Source organism: Artibeus jamaicensis, unplaced genomic scaffold, assembly GCF_021234435.1.
Source record: "Artibeus jamaicensis isolate MK-2021 breed Jamaican fruit bat unplaced genomic scaffold, CSHL_Jam_final contig_233, whole genome shotgun sequence".
Lineage (NCBI taxonomy): Eukaryota > Metazoa > Chordata > Mammalia > Chiroptera > Phyllostomidae > Artibeus > Artibeus jamaicensis.
Window position 1 is genome coordinate 49,177,310 of NW_026521486.1, and position 21,174 is coordinate 49,198,483.

At 41.3% G+C, this 21,174-nt stretch overlaps 1 protein-coding gene and 1 pseudogene across 2 annotated transcripts in view; one reads left to right on the plus strand and one right to left on the minus strand.

Moving 5' to 3' along the window:
- LIMA1 (LIM domain and actin binding 1) overlaps positions 1-21,174 on the minus strand; it is a 79,727-nt gene that overhangs the window by 36,674 nt on the left and 21,879 nt on the right. For both annotated transcript variants that reach the window (XM_037136606.2, XM_037136597.2), the window contains exons 2-3: positions 17,949-18,090; positions 4,886-4,931 (exon numbers count right to left, since the gene is read on the minus strand). In XM_037136606.2, coding sequence (XP_036992501.2) covers positions 4,886-4,931; positions 17,949-18,067 — 165 coding nt within the window. In that variant the 5' untranslated portion in view covers positions 18,068-18,090. The remainder of the gene's footprint in view (positions 1-4,885; positions 4,932-17,948; positions 18,091-21,174) is intronic.
- On the plus strand, positions 11,628-12,945 carry LOC119058938 (39S ribosomal protein L30, mitochondrial-like; annotated as a pseudogene).

A 21,174-nucleotide genomic window follows, 5' to 3' on the forward strand; every position in this document is an offset into this window, starting at 1 on the left:
AAGAGGTGACCAGTGGTTTTGGAGACGAGTGCCCAAAGAGCATGGGTTCCGAGAAGTGGCACATTCCACGCTTGAAGGGAACCTGAAAATACAGCTGATGGTGGTGTGAATGGTTTGTGTTTTCAAGTCCTGGGTGAAAGTGGAAGAGGAAGAGAAAAGGAGGAGAAAATTTGTGGGAATTCAGACCATCCCACTATTTGCTCAAGGAGCAAATTTACCCACTTGCTCCTGAATGTTTCTCTGACTTGCTTTCCATGGTAGAATGCTTAAGTATTCTTTCACCTGGTCAGTCACTTCTATAAATTTATGTGGACATCTCTCCCTGTTCTTCAGGAGACAATCCAGACGTCTTACAAGTCTAGTGGGTCTTAAAAGCAACCCTCCGTCATTAGTGGAGAGTGATGAGCTCTGAATAAAGTCTGTAGTTCAGTTAATAGTGTTGCACAAATATTAATTTCTTGGGTTTTTTTAGAGAGATTTTAAATTTATTTTTAGAGAGAGGGAAAGAGAGGCAGAGAGGAAAAGGAACATCAACGTGCAGCTGCCTCTCACCCGGCCCGCAACCCAGCCATGTGCCCTGACTGGGAATCAAACTGGCAACCCTCTGGTTCTCAGGCCAGCACTCAATCCACTGAGCCACGCCAGCCAGCGCAATTTCTCAGGTTTTGATAAAGGTACCATACTTGTGTAAAATGTTAACATTAGGGGAAGCTAGGTGGGTGGAGGTATGTGGGAGCTCTCTGTATTATTTTAGTAACTGTACTGTAAATCCAACATTATTTCAAAATAAGAAGTTCCTCCCTCAGCTTTATGTCTTCCTCTAGTTAGTGCTGTCTCCTGCATTGCATGGTTAAGGGTCTTGAAAGCATGGGACCTATAGCTGCTACTTCTACTTTCCATTCACTCTGATTCTACCACCAAAACACTTTTGAGGTAGCACTGATGACCACAAATTACCTCTGTAGAATTTTCATTTGGTTATCTCATTTTTAACTTACTATTTTTCTCACTTACAAAAGTAATAAATTTATTGGTAGGAAAAAAGTCACAATCAATATAGAAATGTATTCATATCTATATTGATTGTGACTTTTTCCCTACTTGACACCCCCTCCCCTGCCAACCAATGTACCCACTGACAATGGTTTGGTGCATACATTCCTAATTTTCCCTTTATTTTTATACACTACATTTTCCCTACAAACTCATACTGTACTTACTGTTGTACCTTGCTTTAATCATTTAATGTGCTTTTGATATCTGTCCATGTCAATATATAAACATGAAACATTAACTATACAGTATAATACTATATGTATTATACTATACAATATAATACACTACTATATTGAATGTATGTACCTTAGTTTTCTATTCCCCCACAGATAAATACCTGCATTATTTCAAATTTTTCAGTATTACAAAATATTCTGCAAACAGTATCCTTTTAAGTTTCTTTTCTTTTATTTCACTCATGAGTTTTTACCAATGATAATTCCTGGAAGTAGAAATGCTGGATCTACGGTGGGGCCCCACGAGGCCCTGTTGTAGGTCCTCTTCTTTGCTCACCGTACGTGTCCTCTGTAGGTGATCTGGTTTCGCCCACATGCTATCTGTTGGTGACTCATAACCCATAACTCCAGCCAGATATCTCTCCTCACCTATTAATTCTCCTGGAAATCCTATAGGCATTTATACTCAATCTTATCTAAGGCTGAAGTCTCTCCTCTCTTCTCTTTATTCCTCATCCTTTAATTTGCTTCTTTTCCTGAATTCTCCAACTTGGTGAATGTGACAATTACCTTTTCAATTGTCAAAGGTACCTGTTCTCTTTTACCTCCATGTTGCACCTGTGCTGCTCCCTCCGCCACTCCTCTGCACCCCACCCCCCAAAGCTAATTCATATTTGCCCTTTGGGCTCCATCAGGCACCACTTCTGGGAAGCCTTCCTTGACATGGCATAGTCCAGGTTATGTGTCTCCCTAGCACCTTGAGTATTTCTTTCTTTTTTCTTATTTTAATGTTTTGTTTTTTAAAGGTTATATTTATCTATTTTTAGAGAGAGGGGAAGGGAGGGAGAGAAACATTTATTAGTCGTCTCTTGCACTTGCCCAGACTGGGGGCTGAGCTGGCAACCCATGCATATGTTCTGACCCAGAAGTGCACCAGCGACCTTTTGCTTTGCAGGATGATGCCCAACCAACTGAGCCACACAGGTTGGGACTTGAGTGTTTCTTTAATATGGTACTTACCATACTGGGATTATCAATTTTATTTTTCAAACTCCGAACAGTCCTCCTTGAAGGCAGGGGCCACATCTTATTCCTCTATGTCTTTAAGCAGCTGGTACTGAAGAGATGCCCCATAAACGTTTGTCTATGCTCATGGTGTCAACTTCTGTCGCCCTATTGTCTTTAGCCTAGTTCAATCGGGCCTTCATCCTATCCCTCCCAAACAGCACCAGATGACCAATGACCTTCATGTGGTCAAATCCAATGGTCAGCCCTGGCTGGTATGGCTCAGTGGATTGAGTGTTGGCCTGTGAACCAAAGGATTGCTGGTTCAATTCCTTATCAGGGCACATGCCTGGGTTTTGGGCCAGGTCCCCAGTGGTGGGTGCAAGAGAGGCAACCACACACTGATGTTTCTCTCCCTCTCTTCCCCTCTCTCTAAAAACAAATTTTAAAAATCTTAAGAAAAAAGTCCAATGGTCAATTGTCAGCCTATCTGTGTGTTTGACTGTTGAGAACTCTCCTTTTAGAATCACATTATTCACTTGATTCCTGACATTCTCTCGTTTCACTGCTATTTCACCAGTTGCTCTCTCTCTGTTTCCTTTGCTGGTTCCTCCTTATCTATCCAAACTTTAAACACTAAGGTGCCCTTGAGCTCAGTCCTCAAGCCTTTTTCTAGTTACACTCACTCCCTATGTAGTCTTATGCATCATGTGTCTTTAAAAACCACTGTGTCTTTGATACATAGCTCATCATCTCCAGCCCAGACCTCTTCCAATTCTAGATCTGTACATCCAAGTTCCTATTTGACATCTCCACTTAGATATCTTACTAAAAAATTTTACACTTAATATGTCCCAAGCTGAGCTTCTACTATTTTTTCTTCTCTAAACCTGCTTTTACTCCAGTCTTCCTTGTCTCAGTTAATATCATTTTTCCAGATGTTTGGTTAAAAAACATTAGTGCCATTCTTGATTCTTCTCTTTCTCTTTACCCCCAGTATAAATCCTGACCACTTCTCATCACCATTATCATCTTTTGTTTAAATCACTGTAATTGTCTTGTAATTGGTCATTATGTTTCTGCCATTGTAGCTCTAGCCCCTCCTCTTTTTAAAATTTAATTCAGCTTTGTACACAAACCCTTCAAAGGTCCCCATTCAATCAGGGTAAATGTCCAGGTCCTCCCAATGACCCTATATCATCTTGTTCTTCCTGTTCCCCAAACACACTAAAAATATTTCTGCCTCAGGACCTTTGCATGTGCTCTTCTGTCTGAATTGTTCTTCTCCCTGGCTCATGTCCTCAGCTCTCTGCTCAAATGTCTAGTTATCAGAGGCTTTCCCTGACCACCCTACACCCTATCTCTCTTACCTACTGCATATGTTTCATAGCTAATGTCATCACCTGTCACAATAACTTTGTCTGTTTCTTCTACTAGAATGTAAGCTCCACGGTGGCAGAGATGTAGTCTGTATGAATGCCTAAAACAGGACCTGGTACATACTAGGTGCTATGTGAATACTTGCTAAATGAATGAATGAAAGGAAGGAAGGGAAGAAGGAAGGAGAAAAATGGGAAATAACAGGCAAGGGAGAAAGAGAAGGAGTAAAAAGAAACTAGCATTTGAGTAAAATGATGGTAGCTTTTTCTTACAATGTACCCGAGGGGATCCATTTCTTGAATTATAGGAAAACTAAGCTAAGGACTAATTTAGCATTACCCCTCTTAGAACAAAGTGAAAGGGGCATGTTATATACTAATTTAAATAGGTTAGGTACTGAAAACTGCCAGGAGGATGTTTTTGTAATGCCAGCCAAATTAAAGAATTCTTGCCCAAATATGTCTTTCCCCTCTGTAAGATTAAATCAAGTAAGATTTCAAAAGAATTATACCACACAGCCCAGCTGGAAGTTATCTAGCAGGGAGTGTAAAGAATGAGGATGAGCAGAGAGCTTGTTCTGAGGTTTCAGCCTTTGATGGATCCTGCAGCTAAGAAACTTGCTAACTAGACTGGGTCAGGAAGTGTGTTTTAAAAAAGAACCTAGAGCAGGGGTGTCAAACTCATTTTCACCAGGGGCCACATCAGCCTCAAGGTTCCCTTCAGAGGGCCTAATGTAATTTCAACTCCTTAACAGTTAAGGAGTAGTTATATTCACACAGTCCTAAAATTACATTCGGCCCTTTGAAGGCAACCGTGAGGCTGATGTGGCCCCCTGTGAAAATGAGTTTGACACCCCTGACCTAGAAGAGGACAACAGTGGCACAGCTGCTACCATTTGAATGCAGAGAGGTACAGAAATTCTGGTTGTTTGGTTTGGAAAAAAACGATGGCAGCCTAGGAAACCCTGTATCCTAATTTGAGCTGGAAGTGGTGAGCCATTTTACTAACCTTAGGCAAAGCACTTGGCCTTCTGTCCTTCGCTGAACTCCGGAAAGAAAAAGTGGTTCAAAAAGAGAACGTTTGTGAAAAAATAAGACTCCCTGCACCTAAGCCAAGTTCTCCTGAGCAAATGGCTCGCAAACCAGAGCAGCTGGCACAAGTGCCCAGCTCAGCTGACATGGAGCCCAAGCCCTGCAGATGCTGCAGGTGGCTGGGCCACACAGGCTCTGCTCCTGAAGTTCCACGTGCCCGGTGCTCTGAATACTCACATTTCTCCTCTTTTCCATGTTTGCTTCTTCAGCGGCTTTCTGGTACCTTCAGAGAAGTGGGGAGAAAGAAAAGGTCCTCAAATTAAACTTAGATTTTTACTGTTTCAATATTTAAAAAAACTACTTCTGCAAACCTATTTCTGACAGCACCTGTCTTTAACAACTCCATCAGAAGAAGCAGAGAATCAGAGCAGCCCTCACCTCTGGTGCTGTTCCAGTCATCTGCTCAGATACAACAGAAATATTGGAGCTGGTGGGGCCAAATGCTGGGAAACAACTGGGTAGAGCAGAGACTCTGGGGTTTAAGTCCCAGTTTCATCACTTATTAACTATGATGTCTGGCAAGTCGCTTACCCTCTTTAAGATTAGTTTCCTTATCTGGAAAAATAGCTTTCTATAGCTATTTTCCAGGCTGCTGAGAAGACTGAATGAGAGTACACGTGTAAAACTGCCCTGGGAATAGTCAAAGGATATAGCACTGCATGATAGCACCGCATTAATCCCAGAATGCATCTTTCCCCCACATTATTGCCCAGGAAATCTTTAATTCTTGTCAACCTAGAGGTAGTCACATTATCTGAGTACGTGTGAATTTGGTCTAAGTATTGACTGGCATTGTCAGTTTGGCTCAGTTAAATGTATTTGATGGTACTATCACATTGCAACTTAAAATGTCTTTAAAGCGATTACACTATGACTTGGCATTTGGAGAAAAACTATTTTATTTTTTTATGCACATAAAGGGTGGCATGTGAGAAGAGTCTATGTCTTCAGAAAGCACCAGTCCTTTTAACTGGCAGTGTTTTTTCATAGTGACGCATAAAACAGTGGCACAGCCTATGATCAGGGGCATCTTAGATTTGATAGACAGGCAGATATAACAGTATTATTACTTTTTATCACTTTATATTATCACTTTTATTACTGGGACCAAAAGATCCCCGAGAAACAAGCGAAGTCCCAGGGCTTTTCGGGGGGGATCAAGTTTTCTCCATTTGAAGGCACACAAGGCCTGGGAGGTCCAGGAGGCAGCAGACCTCCAAGCCCACCCAGAACAACCTTAAGCTGGCCTCCTCGAGGGTCTGAGTGAAGCACTGAGAGTGGCACCATCACTCGGAAAACCCCCATCATGTGCTTCTTCTTGGGTCTGCACACCTAGAACTCAGCACCGGTCCAACCCCAGAAAAGGGCACCTTTAAAAGGCCGCTGTTTCTCTGCCTTCAGGAAGAATTTCAGAATTCACAAGACATTTGGGGAAGGATAAGGAGGTGAGCAAAAACAAACAAACAAAGCATAGAATGGGAAGAATCCATTTCTTTCTTTCTTTTTTATTTAAAAAATTTTATTTTATGTACAAGGGCCTAGCCATTCTGTGGTAAGGTAGGTATCTCGAAGGACCCGTTCACTTAGTCCAACTTGAGCCTCTCTCCTTCGTGTCGGGCGGCAACACGGGCAGCACAGACCGCGGCCGCACTTGTGGACCAGGCCGTGCCCCTTCGGGCAGAGGGGGCGAGAACCAGAACCCTGGCTGAGTTTTTTCGGATGGCTCCGGCAGAGCCGCTGGCAACCCATCTCGCTCTCTCTGAAGCAGAGACAAAATGAAACGAGCTGGTGCACGCATGCGTTCTCCAAATTTTGGGGGCAAGACGCTATTTCTCTACCAAAACCAACTTTCAATTCATAAACACCTTCAGAAGCTTAGAACGTTCTCAGTATTCTGTTAAATAGAATAACCTCACACAAAATGGAGGTCAGAAATAATCCGGATTCTGGCCTTACTGCTCACCTGCTATGGAACCTGGGTTATATCACGTCATTTACTGGCCTAACTTACAAAATTAAGTGACTGTGTGAGGAGATTTCTAAGGCCTCTTCCCTTCCTATCACTGTTTAAACTTTAACAATCAGATATTGATAAGAATCTTATTCACCAGTTGGGTATTACTTTGCAACTGGCAGAGCTTTCTGTAGGACTGGGTAAAAAACACTCCAAAAATCTCTGGGATTTCATTGACCGTGACAGGTGATGAAAGAAAATGGAATTTTCCTTCCATTTCCACTTACAAGTGCTATACGTCAATCAACAAGCTAAAAAGATATTTGCAACTTATATTACAGACAAATGGTTAATTTCCCTAAAATACAAAGAACTCTTACAAATTAATAAAAAAATGATAAACAACTTAATGGAAAAATAGGCATGAATATAAACACGCAGTTCACAGAAAAGAAAACCAAATGGCTCTTAACCAAACCAAAAGAATGTCTAGCCTCAAAGTGAAAATTCAAACAACACTAAGAATATATTTTACCTATCAAGTAGGAAAGCTTTTTTAAAAGCTAATATACTGAGGGTAAATTAATAAAACCTCCATGAAAGGCACTTTGTCCATTTAACAAAAATTACAAAAGCATAGCATTATGATTCAAAACTTGTTTCCAGAATTTGTTCTATTGATATACTCACACAAGCAAAAATGACTTTTATATTAGGTTATTTGTGATAGCATTACTTGTAATAGTAAAAGACTAAACACAACTGAGTGTCCCTTCCACAGAAGACTGATAAATAAACTATAATTTGTGTATATATATATATACACACACACATATACATATATGTAATAGAATATATAATACTATGCAGAACACAGTATTAAAAAACAATGGGATGGTGGTAATTGTGGCACAACAGTGTGAATCTTCTTAATGTCACTGAACTGTACACTTAAAAGTGGCCTGACCAGTGTGGCTCAGTTGGTTGGGCGTTGTCCTGAAAAGCAAAAAGGTCTCGTGTTCGATTCCAGTCAGGGCACATGCCTGGGTTGTGGGCTGGTCCCCAGTCAGGGTGCATACAGAAGGCAACCAATCAATATTTCTCTCTCATACTGATGTTTTCCTCCCTCTTTCTCCCTCCCTTCCCCTCTCTCTAAAAATACATAAATATTTTTAAAGTGGTTAAAATAGTAAATTATGTTATGTATATTTTAACACAATTAAAAAAAAAAAAACCTCCAGTGTAGTATTGGCCTAAAGACAGATGTACAGGTAAAGATCAACAAAGAAATGGAGAGCCCAGAACTAAACTTTTACATATACGGCCAAAGGATTTTTGACAAAGGTGCCAGGACCGGGTAACAAGGAAAGGACTGTCTTTTCACCAAATGGTGTTGGGAAAAGTATATATCCGCACATGAAAACACGAGGTTGGACTCTTACATTCTACCAGCGATTCTGAACCGTCTGCTGCAGCACACGGGTGTGCCGCAGGAGTGTGCAAAAACTGCAATCCCGGACTGTTCAGTCAGGGGCGTGGAGCTCTTTCCCTTTAGACTGCCAGCTAAAAATAATGACAACAGCCAACATAACAATAGCTGTCTCAAGTGAATGAATCAAAATTATGCCTACTTTTTGTCAGAGCAACAAAACAATAATGTATTTTTTGGTGTGCCACTGAATTTTAGTAGTTAGTTTATGTGTGCCATGAGATGAAAAAGCTTGAAAATCACTGCCTTATGTCATAAACAAAAACTAAGTCGAGTGGAGTAGAAACCTAAGTGTAAGAGCAAAAACTATAAAAGCCTTAAAAGAAAACAGGGGCAAAGCTTCATGACACTGGACTTGGCAATGATTTCTCAGATATGACATCAAAAGCACAGGCAGCAGAAGAATATACAGATAAATTAGACTTTGATAAAATCTGCATATCAAAGGGCACTGTTAATAGCTTGAAAAGGCAACCTATGGAATAGAAGAAAATATCTGCAGATCATATATCTGATAAGGGATTAACATCTAAAACATACATATTAAAAAAACAAATATCGAATAATATTGAACATACTATTCTGCATCTTCCTTTGTCCATTTTAGAGCAGCTAAAGTTTTCATTTAAGATGTTCTAAGCACTAAAGAAAAAGTAGTGAAAGAGATAACTAAAAAAGGGCTGACTGGTGTGGCTCAGTGGATTAAATGCTGGCCTGTGAACCAAAAGGTCACTGGTTGATTCCCAGTGGGTTGCAGGCCAGGTCCTGGTTGGGGTGTGTGGGAGGCAACTGATCAATGTATCTCTCATGCATCGATGTTTCTTCTCCCTCCTTCCCCCTCTCTCTGAAAATAAATAAAATCTTAAAAAAATAATAAATTACTAAAAGAGACACAGTTCCTGCTCTCAGTTTGCAGTATAGATATTAAACACATAAGCACACACACACATATATTTATGTATATATATGCATGTACACATATATACAACATATATAGTGCAGAACCCTTCAAAGGAAATGAAGAGAGTATTATTAAGTAACCTAACAAAGGAACCAAATGGAAAGGGCAGGGCATAGCCTGTGAGTGAAAGAAATGACCTTTAGCCTGAGATCTGAAGTTTGACCAGAAGGAGTTAGCCAGGCAAAACGAAATGAGAAAAGCATTCCAGGCACAGAAAAATGGCACACTCAACGGCTCCAAGGCAAGAAAGCGTCTCATGTATAAGGTACACAAAGAACTCCAGTGTTGCTGAAGGGCACTGGGAAAGGGAGAGAACAGGAGATGATGCTGGGAGGCAGGGGCTTTGCAGGCCATACTAGGGGTTTTGAATTTAATCATAGGTACAAGGAATGGTCATTGACCCAATTTATGTTTTTAAAAGAGCTCTCTGCATTCTCAAATGAAGGTGGTATTAGTGAGAGACGATGCTGGCTTGGCCCAGAGTCATGGCATTGGACAGGAAGGAAAGTGAATAGATTTGAGATATATTTCAGAGGTAGAATCAATAGGATTGGTAATAAGAGGAAGGGGAAGAAGTCAAGAATGACTCCCAGGTTTCTGGCAGCTGAGTCAATGGAAGTACTGTTTACTGGGATGGGGAATTCTGAGGGAGGAGTGAATTTGCAGATGGGGAAGATCAAGGGGTCAGGGTTAGCCATGCCAACTAAAACATCCATTTGGTGGTGGCAATAATTAGATACATGTGTCTAGAGCTCAGAAGAGAAATCTGATCCAATACTATAAATTTAGGTCTGTCCATGCATGATATCACCTGCAGAGTGTGTAGTGCAAGAAAAGGCCCAGAACTCAGTCCTGGAGACCCTGGTATTTAGGAGTCAGACGAGAAAGAAAAAATGATAAGAGAGAATGTCAAGGAACAGACAGAGAGGTAGGAGGAAAACTAGGAGACTGCCAGTGAAATCAAGAGAAGAAAAAACGTGGAAGGAAGAAGTGGTGAGAAGTCATGTAAGGCAAAGGTTAACAAACATCTCGATTTAGCAACAGAAGCCCTTGGCTACCCTGACAATCCTCTTCCATTGTAAATATAATTAATTTACCCATACTCCTTTTAATGGGCATTTGGATTCTTTCTGGTTTTCTACCATTATAAATAGTGCTCTAGTGAATGTCCTTCTATATATATATTTCCCCCCACTTGTTCTAACATATCTGACTGAGAGACTCCCTAAAAAATGGAAATGCAGAAATACAGTGGATTATAGCTAGAAAGGAACTGAGAAATGGCCTTGAATTTGTGTTTCCACACCCTTGGGTAATCATCTTCAGTGTATTACAGCAATAATACAATATATGAAAACCAGAGCTGATCTGCAGACGGGTTTATTCTTAGTCAATTATTCTCCAAGGCAAAATATTTACACTGTGGTTAGCCAGATAAATAAGCTCAGAAGTTCCCTTTTCTGTCTTAACAGAAACACAGATTTAAAGAAAGAAAATCAAAATAATTTTCATCTTCAGTCTTGACCTTTTAGCACAGAGGCATCTGTAAGACACAGGCATGTATGCTGATGGCCATCTTGAATGGTGTTTTGATACTCCCACTCAAATATCCCCACCCTGTATTCGTAACGAAGTACCTGCTAAATAGTACATAAGCAGGGAGACCCGTCGTTCTACACTGCTGCTTTCTTCCAAGCCAGGTCCTTGGTACTTTTACACTTTATATCCTCAGAATGCTAAGAGGCTCTATGGCACAATACTTCTGAATTCAGTGTTAAACTAGGATTCTGGCCTCAGCCTTTCCTCAAAGGCACCCAGAGCAATTTGCATTATTCTGACACAAAATGTGAAGGCCACTGATTTGAGGAAGGTGCAGAGGCATTTTGAAGATCCAAAGTTGAGGGGGAAATATTTGCGATGAGATTTCTGTACTTAAAAATCTCATCCCTCTTCCCTTGCCAGATTGTTTTTTCCCTTCGGTCTCCTCCTCTTCACATACTGAATTTAACCTTGCAACTGGCTCATTAGTGTTCAGCTGTGAGGGGCAGCTGATAGAAGCTGCTAAAATTATCTGGGGAGTAATAACAGTGTCTCAAACTTTTCTAAGGCCAGAAAACAGAGTTCCTGAGCCATGACTCTTCCTTGTAGGCCCTCAAGTAGAGCAAAGGAATACTGAGCCAAAAGGGGAGAATGGAAACTCCCAAGTTTTAGGCAATGTATTTTCTTCCGGAACAATTTCACCACTAAAATGTTACAGGGAAAGAGGTTAACCAGGGAGAACAAAGGGTCATTTTTTTTTTTAATGAAGGAAGCACAGTTACAGAAAACTAAATATAAACCCTGTCCTTTCTTGGGACAATGGAATGGGTAAAGTTATAACAAGGGAGGGAAGAGTGTGACGTGGGGGCGGGCACAGGGGGGTTGGAGGAGGGATCTCTGTGCTGTGTTCTGCCACTGCGTGTGCTGTGGTCTTCAGTCAAAACTGCTGGGCCTCAGGATCACTGTCTGTTGAGGAATGGATGAAGGTCAGCCATGTCAGTGGTTTCTAAACCCCTTTTGCTGCAGAATGCTCTTTTCAAATCGTATCTTATTTAGGACGATATAAAAGGGATCCAAGCAGGACGACAGGGGTGAAAAGGGCCTTAGTCAGCCCTTTAGATCTTCCCGTTCTCCCACAATTGTCCCCTGAAGTTCCACTGAAGAGCTCAACTAAGACAGTTTGCAAACCACTGGGCTAGATTCCCTTTAACTCCAAAAATATATGAGTCAACGAGGAAACTTCTGCAAAGAAACCAAATTCCACCAAGAGAGTCAAGTTTTATTTTATTTTATTTTTTAAAAATTTTATTTATTTATTTTTAGAGAGAGGGGAAGGGAAGAAAAAAGAGTGGGAGAGAAACATCAATATGTGGTTGCCTCTCACATGCCCCCTACTGGGGACCTGGCCTGTAACCCAAGCATATGCCCTGACTGGGAATCGAACTGGTGACACTGGTTCACGGCCAGTGCTCAATTCACTGAGCTATACCAGCCAGGGCATGAGAGCCAAATTTTAATCAAGTTAATGGTGAGTTAAATCAAAGCTAGCCATTCAAACTGACCCATCAACAGGCCCTTCCTTATCTCAAATTTAGTAATTTATATAGTATAGAAGTTTAATAAAAGAAAACCCCAGAGCTATAAAGTACTCATGAGACATCACCTCTGATGCCATAAAAATTACTCTTAGGTTCACAGAAACATAAAATGCACTGGTAACAAGTAGAAAGTAAAGCCCGGCAGTCTTTGCTCTGCTCAACTTCTTGTCTGCAGCCTCTGCAGAGAACCGTTACCACACTCATGCCTGGGATTTCCAATAGTTCAGAGCCCCCCAGGCAGACAATACACTGTGACAAAAGGTGTGAAGTCTCTCATTTGTACAGACTGGATTCATCACAAATTTACCAAGTCAAGAATTCCAGATAAAGTGTTTTAACCTTCACCTGCAGATCATGGAAAATAGGGTGGGGATCCACAGCACCCTCATAAACTGCACGTTGTTACCAGAATGAAAAGTACAAAAAGACGTCCATAGTGGAGAAAAGATGTAATAAAGATGCTTGGATTAGAAAAGGCGCATACTCCTCAAGTCCAGAAGGACATTCCTTACTGAATGCAACACTGAAAGTGGTTAAATCTCTGACAAGGATGAACCCCCTGAGGTTGCCACAGGGACTTCCAGCAGAGGAAGACAGGGCTCACACGTGCCTTAGGAGAGTTAGTCAAGTGGTGGCATCTGAGCCCTGTGGAATAGGAAGCAATTAAGTCCTACTGCCAGAGCAGTTTCAGATTAAAAATGTTAGACTTGAGTATTTATTTAAAGATGGTGAGCAAGTGTTCTCATTAAAATATATTTTAAGTGCTGGTCATTTTCACTGATAAAAAACTAATTCTACAAACATCAGTCAGATTAAGTTTCCTCCAAATTTTATATTCATTTCTCATCAGAAGCCTCCTAAGGGTTCCTACAGTCTCTTCCCTAGGCTTGTATAGGATTTACTAATTGCAAAACCCCATAATAGAGAGTGTTTCAGAAACAAGGGCAAATCAAGTCACTAGGTGTAGATATTCATACATGACTTGTAGAACACAGTCCTGACATCTGCTTTGGGAACACCAGTGAGTGAACCCTAAAGGCAATATCAGCAATATGTCTCCACCGAGTATGAAACCTGGAGAAGAAATCCAGGCTCCGATTTTCACCGTGTTCAGTGCCCATCATGTCCTGCTCTACTTCTGTGTCTTACTTCAGTTGTTCCCCTTCCTCTGCAATGTCACTGCTATCCTCCCGACACACCAAAGAAAATTCTTTTCACCCTTCAAACCAGTTCAATAGGTTCAGATATGTGCATCAGAAGAAAAACATCAGGCAGAAACTAGTTAAAATACTAACATGGGCTAGTTACTCTCTACACTTCAGTTTTTTAAATTATAAAACAGGGATAGTGTCCCTCTTTCATACAATATTTGTTAGGATTAGAAGTAGTATCTATTTCCATCAAGAGTCTAGCAGTGTGTGGCACATTGATTCTGATGAATGAGCTCAGGATGTACTGTTCTGCGTAACTGCCATTGCTGTTATCACTGTCCTGGAGAAAAGACAACTTACTCTGCTATGAGAAGGGGATCTCTAAGATCCCTTTGCCTTTGTCTCTACAAAATTAAGGTCCATGAGATGAACAGCTTTTTCCATCTTCCTCTTATCAGTGCTATAGCAAGACTCAAATTCTCTATCTTGAGAATTAGCTGGGCTAGACAAGGACAGAATAAAGGAGTGAGAAAGGAACTGAGGAAAGAGTGAGAGTTTCACTAATGTGACTGACTGAGTTAGGGAGGGAAGAGGACTGATATCACAGCCTGAGTGTCCCGGTGTGGCCAAGGAGCAGGGTCAGCAGGAATAACATGTGGACACACAGGAGGCTCTAAGCAGGGAGTAGGTTTTCCAAGCGTGCACTTCAGAGACAGATTCTGGGCAATGATGGGGTTGGAAATGGAGACAGGGGCATGAGAGACCATGTGCAGGTTGAAGAAGCAGGGAAGATCAAGAAATTCTGAGTCCAGCCCTGGCTGGTATAGCTCAGTGGATTGAGCATGGGCCTGTGAACCAAAGAATCAGGGTTTGATTCCCAGTCAAGGCACATGCCTGGGTTGCAGGCCAGTTCCCAGCAGGGGACACGCGAGAGGCAACTATACATTGGTATTTCTTTTTTTTTTAAATTATTTATATTATTTAAGGGAGGAAGAAAAGAGTGGAGAGAAATATCAATGTATGTTGCCTCTCATAGTCCCCCACAACCCAAGCCGGCTACATTGGTATTTCTTTCCCTCTGTCTTTCCCTTCCCCTCTAAAGACAAATAAATAAAATCTTAAAAAAAAAAAAAAGAAATTCTGAGTCCAGAGTATCAGGTCATTTATACAGACCAGTGTATAAAAGACTTATCTTTTTTTTTGACCAGTGTTTCTTTACTGGGGGCATTACTGGCCCCAAGGGACACTTGGAAAAATGTACCAGTCCCTCCTATATTTCTCTGTGCCAGAGGTTTCTCCTCCACCCCCTTTTTCTTTTTTGGCTGTCATAACGTCACAGGGTGCTGCCAGCATTTAGAGCAAGGGAAGATGATGAACGCCCTGCACAAGGAAGATCCGCCTCATCCAAAAAGCCAACAGCACCACCACTGAGAAACACTGAGAGAATGAATCTGGAAGCTAAGGTCCCCAGGGGAGGCATCCCGCCGCAGCAAAGGGGAGGACGAGAGAAGAATAGGGTGATTAGTCGTGAGTCTCAAAGCACAGGTTTAGACCTTCAGAACAGGGTGCAAAATACAAGGGATGGGAAACAGCAGAAATGTAGGAAATTAGCATCCCTGACCTCAGAATATTCCAGAGAAGCATGTGCAGAAAGAGCGGGCAGACACCACGCAGAACCAAGATGTGTGTCAAGGGAAAGCCACGCATGTCGAGGGAAAGCCACGTTCAGCTGAAGAGACGTGGGGCTGGGGAGGGCGAAAGGGCAAGAATGTGAAGAAGTTTCTCTACGGAACAGGGAGTTTCCAAGTCCCATTAATCACATCTCAACACTGTCTCAAATCCTTCCCTTCCTTTCCATGCCTGCCGCCCCCCACCCTCAAGAGCTTTCACCTGGGTTCTCAAGAGAGTCCCATGACTTGTCTCCATGCCGTCACTCTCTCACCTTTCCAGTACACCTTTTACACCTTTGCCAAAAGCATCTTTCTGAAATGCAAGCCCGATCATGTCATCCTCCCTGCCTGAAACCTTCAATGGTTTCCATTGTTTATCTAACCAAATCCTGAACTGAGCCTGGCATTACAGCCTTCCACCGTATGGCCCCAACTGAACTGTACCAGTCCCTCCTGTATTCCTCCGTGCCGGACTGCTTGCTTTCCTATTCCCTTTATTCATGTTTTCCTTCTACAATCCTTTGCCTGAATCTATCATTTTCCTTTATGTTCAAGTTCTCCGCTTCAGGTTCACAGGTCCCTCTCTTCTACTACCAGTGTTTCCTAAATTTTCCTGAAGGTAAAAATCACCTGAAATACTTGTTAAAAACACAAATCCCTGGGCTCCATCCCAGACATATTGAATCAGAATCTTTGGGAAGGAGGGGGAGGCAGGGAAGCCACACAGGGTGGTTTTCAATCACGTCTATAACAATCTTTGACATTCCTCCCATTGAAAAGTAGAGTCAAATTCCCCTTCCTCTGAATACGAACCAGCCTTCGTGACTTGCTTATAATGAAGAGAATGCGGCAAAAGTGTGTAACTTCTGAGGCTAGGTCATAAAAGGCAACACATTTTCTGACCCTGATTCCTTTCCTCCTTTGTTCCCTCCCTCCTTCCGTGACTGGACGTTTGCCCTTGGAACGTAGCCAACCAAGCCAAGCAGCCACACGGAGAAGCATGTGTAGGTGTTCTGAGCAGGGCCCCAGCTGAGAGCCCAGATGACTGCCAGCATCAGCCACCTCACTCGTGAGCTGAGTGAGCCTTCAGATAAAACTATAGCCCCCACTCTTTGAGCACCCTGGCTGATGCAGAGGGGAGCAAAGGCAAGCTCTGCCCAAACTGGAGACCAGTAAGCAAAATAAATGTTCTCATTATATGAAGCCACTAAACCTTGAAGATTTTTTTTCATGTAGACTAGATAACTGTAACACCATATTGTTAAGGGGCACCCCATGTGATTAAGATGAAGGAAATCTGGGAATGCTGTTTACAATATAAACTATGCTGTTCAGTTCCATGAGGTCAGGGATTAAGTCTTCAGAGCTCTCCAGATCTTGATCCCTTTTTTCCTGAAATATTGTCCTTAATTGTCTTTTTTAATAATACATGTTTGACATAAAATTACAGCACTATAAAGTGCACAATGTAGAAAGTAAAAGGGCTAGGAAGTCTCACACAGCCTCTACTTTATCTTAAGTGATAACCAAGGCCAACAGTTTGGAAGGGCAGCATTTTCCACATAGCAGGGGCTTGACGGATTTGTCATTGAACAAAAGGCGACACTGTAGATTACAGAACCTCTCATTTAGGCACTTAATAAAATCCTAGACACAGCTCCTAGAATTATGTGCTTCAGTCTTTACCATCTTTCTTCTCTTAAATATAATGTAGCTTCTATGAATTAACAAACTCTACTAGTGAAGTAAAACTACCATCTGCCCAGAGCTCCTCCCCACTACGGCATCTCTATTTGAGCGAAGTCAACGTGTTTGCCATCATGGTTTATTATTTACCATAAACCATTTCTTCAACATGTGTTGAGTGTCTACTATGTTCAAATCACCATGCTACCCACCAGGGATGAAAGCAAGCAGGAAAGATCCTTATATCAAAGAACTCACGGTCCAGAGCAGGAGACAGCAAACTTTTTCTTCAAGGGCCAAAGAGTAAATATTTTAGACTTTGAGGGCCATATGGTCTCTGCAGCGACTCTGCTGTGGTAGCATGAAAGCAGCCATAGATACTACGCAAAGGGATATGGCTGTGTCCCAGTCAAACCTTATTCAGCTCACAGGCTGGTGCTCAATCCACTGAGCCACATCAGCCAGGACCCAGTAGACCTTTATTTACTACTACAATGCAGCCAGAGGGCGACAGATTGCCTAGGGAGTTAGCAATGTTCAATGGAGCTTCACGTAGTGAGGAAATGTTTCTGTGCTGTCCAGTATGGTAGCCACCAGCTATGTGTAGCTATCGGACACTTGAAATGTGGCCAGTGCAGCTGATGAACTGAATTCTAAATATTATTTGACTTTAATTAATTTTCATTTAAATAGCCATATATGTAGAAGCTACCATATTAGACAAGGCAGGTGATGAGTGCACCTTACATTCCATTCCCTTCAACTAAATCAAAACTTGCTTCAGAACATCTCAACCAGGAAGCCTTCCTGACTATGCCCATGATGGTCTCTCTCTCTTATTCTGCATCTAGGCCTTACACCTACTTATTTGAGACTTGCAGACTCTGCATCTAGGCCTTACTCCTACTTATTTGAGACTTGCAGACATTTTGCTCAATAATTACTGTTTTATGATTATCTTCTGCATTTATGACTTTTTTCTTTCCCCAACTAAACAAAAATTGAAAGATAAAATGTGTCCCCTGATTATTATCATAAAATCTCCTTCTCCATAGTGCGTGTATGGTGCTTAAAACCCGAAAGGAGCTCAATAAAGCTGAGTTACAACATGCACTTCCTTTACTGATTTCCCTGACAGGTGGTAATGTTTGCTCAAGACAGATGGTCCTTTTGGACCAGAATCAGCACTTACTTGGAGAATATTTCTACAATAGCTGATGACTTGTTCTTGTTGACAAGAGAAAGTTCTTTGGCCGTTACCCTCAATGAAAGTGAAGTCCATTGCCGTCGATTAAATGCAGTTGATTCCATCTTGTTTACAGATACTGAAATACCTATTCAATAATAAAGAAAGGCAGAATATTAGACACAAAAGAGGATTCCCCAGCATCCAAGTACTGGCAGCAGTGTGTTGTGAGAGAGCAAAGAGAGACCAGCAGGCCATGTTCCTCTATTGGTTCTCTCAAAAACCATAATCTTGGTTAAATGATTCAATATCTTTTGGTTGTAGTTTCCTGTAAAATGAGAAGGTTAGGCCAGATGATCTCAAAGGTCTCTTCCAGTTCCATCATTTTATGACTGACCCTACTGTGCAAACATCGATTGGCCTTCCCCTGAACTTAACTCTGTTCCAAAGTCACATTTGGAGTGAAATGTTCTTCTCTTCTGAATTACATCCCAGGGGAGGTACAATCAGCATCTCTGTGGACTCACAGCCAAATTAGGTACCACCTACATCCAAGTTTCTTTTGGCTGCCCTCTCTCCCCAAGCTCTGCAGCAGTGGCCACTTGTTGTTGGGGAAGGAGCTGGAGACACAGCGTGAATAATACAAAACGCAAGGGCTGTAAGGCGAGATGGACTTCACTTAAATCGTAACTTTGTTACTTTGAACAAATTACATTATCTTTTTAATTTTAGTTTCTTCAGCTGAAAAAATTAGAATACCTACCTTTATAAGGCTTTTGATGTAGATTTAATGAAATAATATATTTAAAATAGTAGGCATGTTATAGTAGTATTAAGAGAATTTTAAATATATTAGTATTGGGTTTTATAATAATTTTAAAAAAGATTTATTTGTTTATTTTTATAGAGAAGGGAAAGGAGGGAGAAAGAGAGGGACAAAGACATCAGTGTGCAAGCGATACATCGACTGGCTGCCTCTCGCACGCCTCTAACTGCGGACCTGGTCCGCAACCTAGGCACACGCCCTGACCAGAAACCGAACCAGCAACCTTTCTGTCCAGAGGCTGGCACTCAGTCCACTGAACCACACCAGCCAGGGCAGTTTTTGTTATAATTCTTATTATTTTAAACCTTTTAACAATTGGGGAAAGTATAATAAACTTTAAATTCAGGGAACTAAAACCTCTATACTTAAATTCTTTCCTAAAATCTTTTCAAGTCAAAGAATGCATAATGCCATGTCCTTGATATCACCTGGTCCTTCCCTTGACTTGATTGGTTTTTTTCCCCCCAATGATTACCAAAGGAGTTCCAACCTTTGTCCAAGAGAGGTGAGATTAGAAACGAGTCAATCATTTTCTTATTTAAAGAGTGAAAATAAAGATGAGAGTACTTCTTGTAACTCTCTGTACGACCACAGAGCATAACTGATCGGGTTGGCAGAACCTTCATTCAGGTACTGCTTCAGTAGCCTTGACAGCAGCGGAATACACGTCCTCCCACCAGAGCAACCTGGGCTTCCATTTCACACTAAAAGTCCTGGGATACAATGTGAGTGATCGGCAACCCTAAAAGACAGTCCTGCTCTTCTATATGTAGCATTTGTTCTTCCAACTAAATCCCTGTCTGAAAACAACACTAGTTGTGATTTTTTGTTTGTTTGTTTACTCATTTGTTTTCATCTCCACGTCAAGAGGCAACACAGAACCCTCTAATGGTAATGGTGCTGGTGTTAGAAACAGACAGACACACCTAAGTGGGTGTTGGCCCCATCACCTAAAGCTGTGTCTGCCCCTAAATCTTAGATTTCTCATAATAATAGTGCTCACTCTATCGTACCCTTGGAGGAACAAATAAAATAAAAAAGAAAAGACCCTTCCTTACCCAGAGTAAATAAGCAATCAGTGTTCTGCTTTTATATGATCTGTTCTTACTGGATAAAAATGACCTTAACTCTATACATGTTCTTTGAATTAACCCTGAATATATCAAATAATATATGATATTTCTCTATTTGCTTTCCAGTTTATTACTGACAAACCCACCATATATTGTCCATCTTTTCTTACCAAGAAAAAGACAATGAAACAACAAACAATTAGACTAAACTTAATTATGTAAAACCTCAGTAATAACCATTTAAGTCAAATTTAGGAAATACCGACCAATACTTTAAGACATTATTTGGTACAGTTATGCTTCCAGTACGGGTATGGGTAAAAATGGCCATTCTACAGCGATCAATTCTGAATCAAAGAAAAAATACACAATACTCTCAAATTTGTTCATAAAAAAGGAAAAGCATAAATGATTTGAGGAACTGAGTGTGATTAAGAAAAAGGGTTTAATTCCCAAGTCTAATTCCAGGGTTTTGATTATTCTCAGCCATAAAATTAGGAAAAGTCAGCACATCTATTCTGGTATAAAGCCAGGGTAAGCACACTTTACACTCGAGGAATAAGGTGGCTCACACGTGACCACATCTTTCTTCACATAAGCTTACTGTTATTTCTCAGTAATATGATTAGCACCCTATGAAACAAATAAAAGCAAGAGTCACCTGGTACCACGTTACTGAGTAACTGCTTCCTACAAGGTGTAGGGAGAAGGCCTTACCCAACAGTGTGCATAATCTATTCGGCTTGCTAGCGTGCACAGAAATAATTACAACAAGAGGCAGAACGTGGTTAGAGGCAATGCATGGTTCAGGAACAGGACCTGATTTTCTGGTTCGGTGGGTACGAAGGGAAGAGACATTAAATTGACTTGCAATTGAGGAACAGCAAAATTTCAACAAGTAAGGGTGGGAGGAGGAAAGTGCGTCTCAGGTAGGGAGAATAGCAACACACCGTAGGGATTTGAAATAGCACAGGAGACTTCAATGGAGTCAGACTGTAGGTGCAAGAGAAGTTGAAGATAAGCTATGGAAAGGGAGACTGGGAAGAGCCTTGAAAATCATGTTAGAGTTTGGGCCATATTCCAATAGTGGACAGAACTAGCCTGTGAGTGAGCTGAGATGAAATCCAGTAATTTTAAGATGCCAGTCCCTGGCACACATGTGACCTTTGTGGCAAATAAAAAATAATTTCCCAGAGACTCATTGTGTGCATTTGTAAGAAAAGAACTCTATAGTGAATTCCCCACAGTCTCTGTGGTGGAACAAAAGTAATTTCTTAAAAAGCAAGTACCATAATAAGGGCCATGTTTTAAAAGATGATTCTGCAGCAGTTTG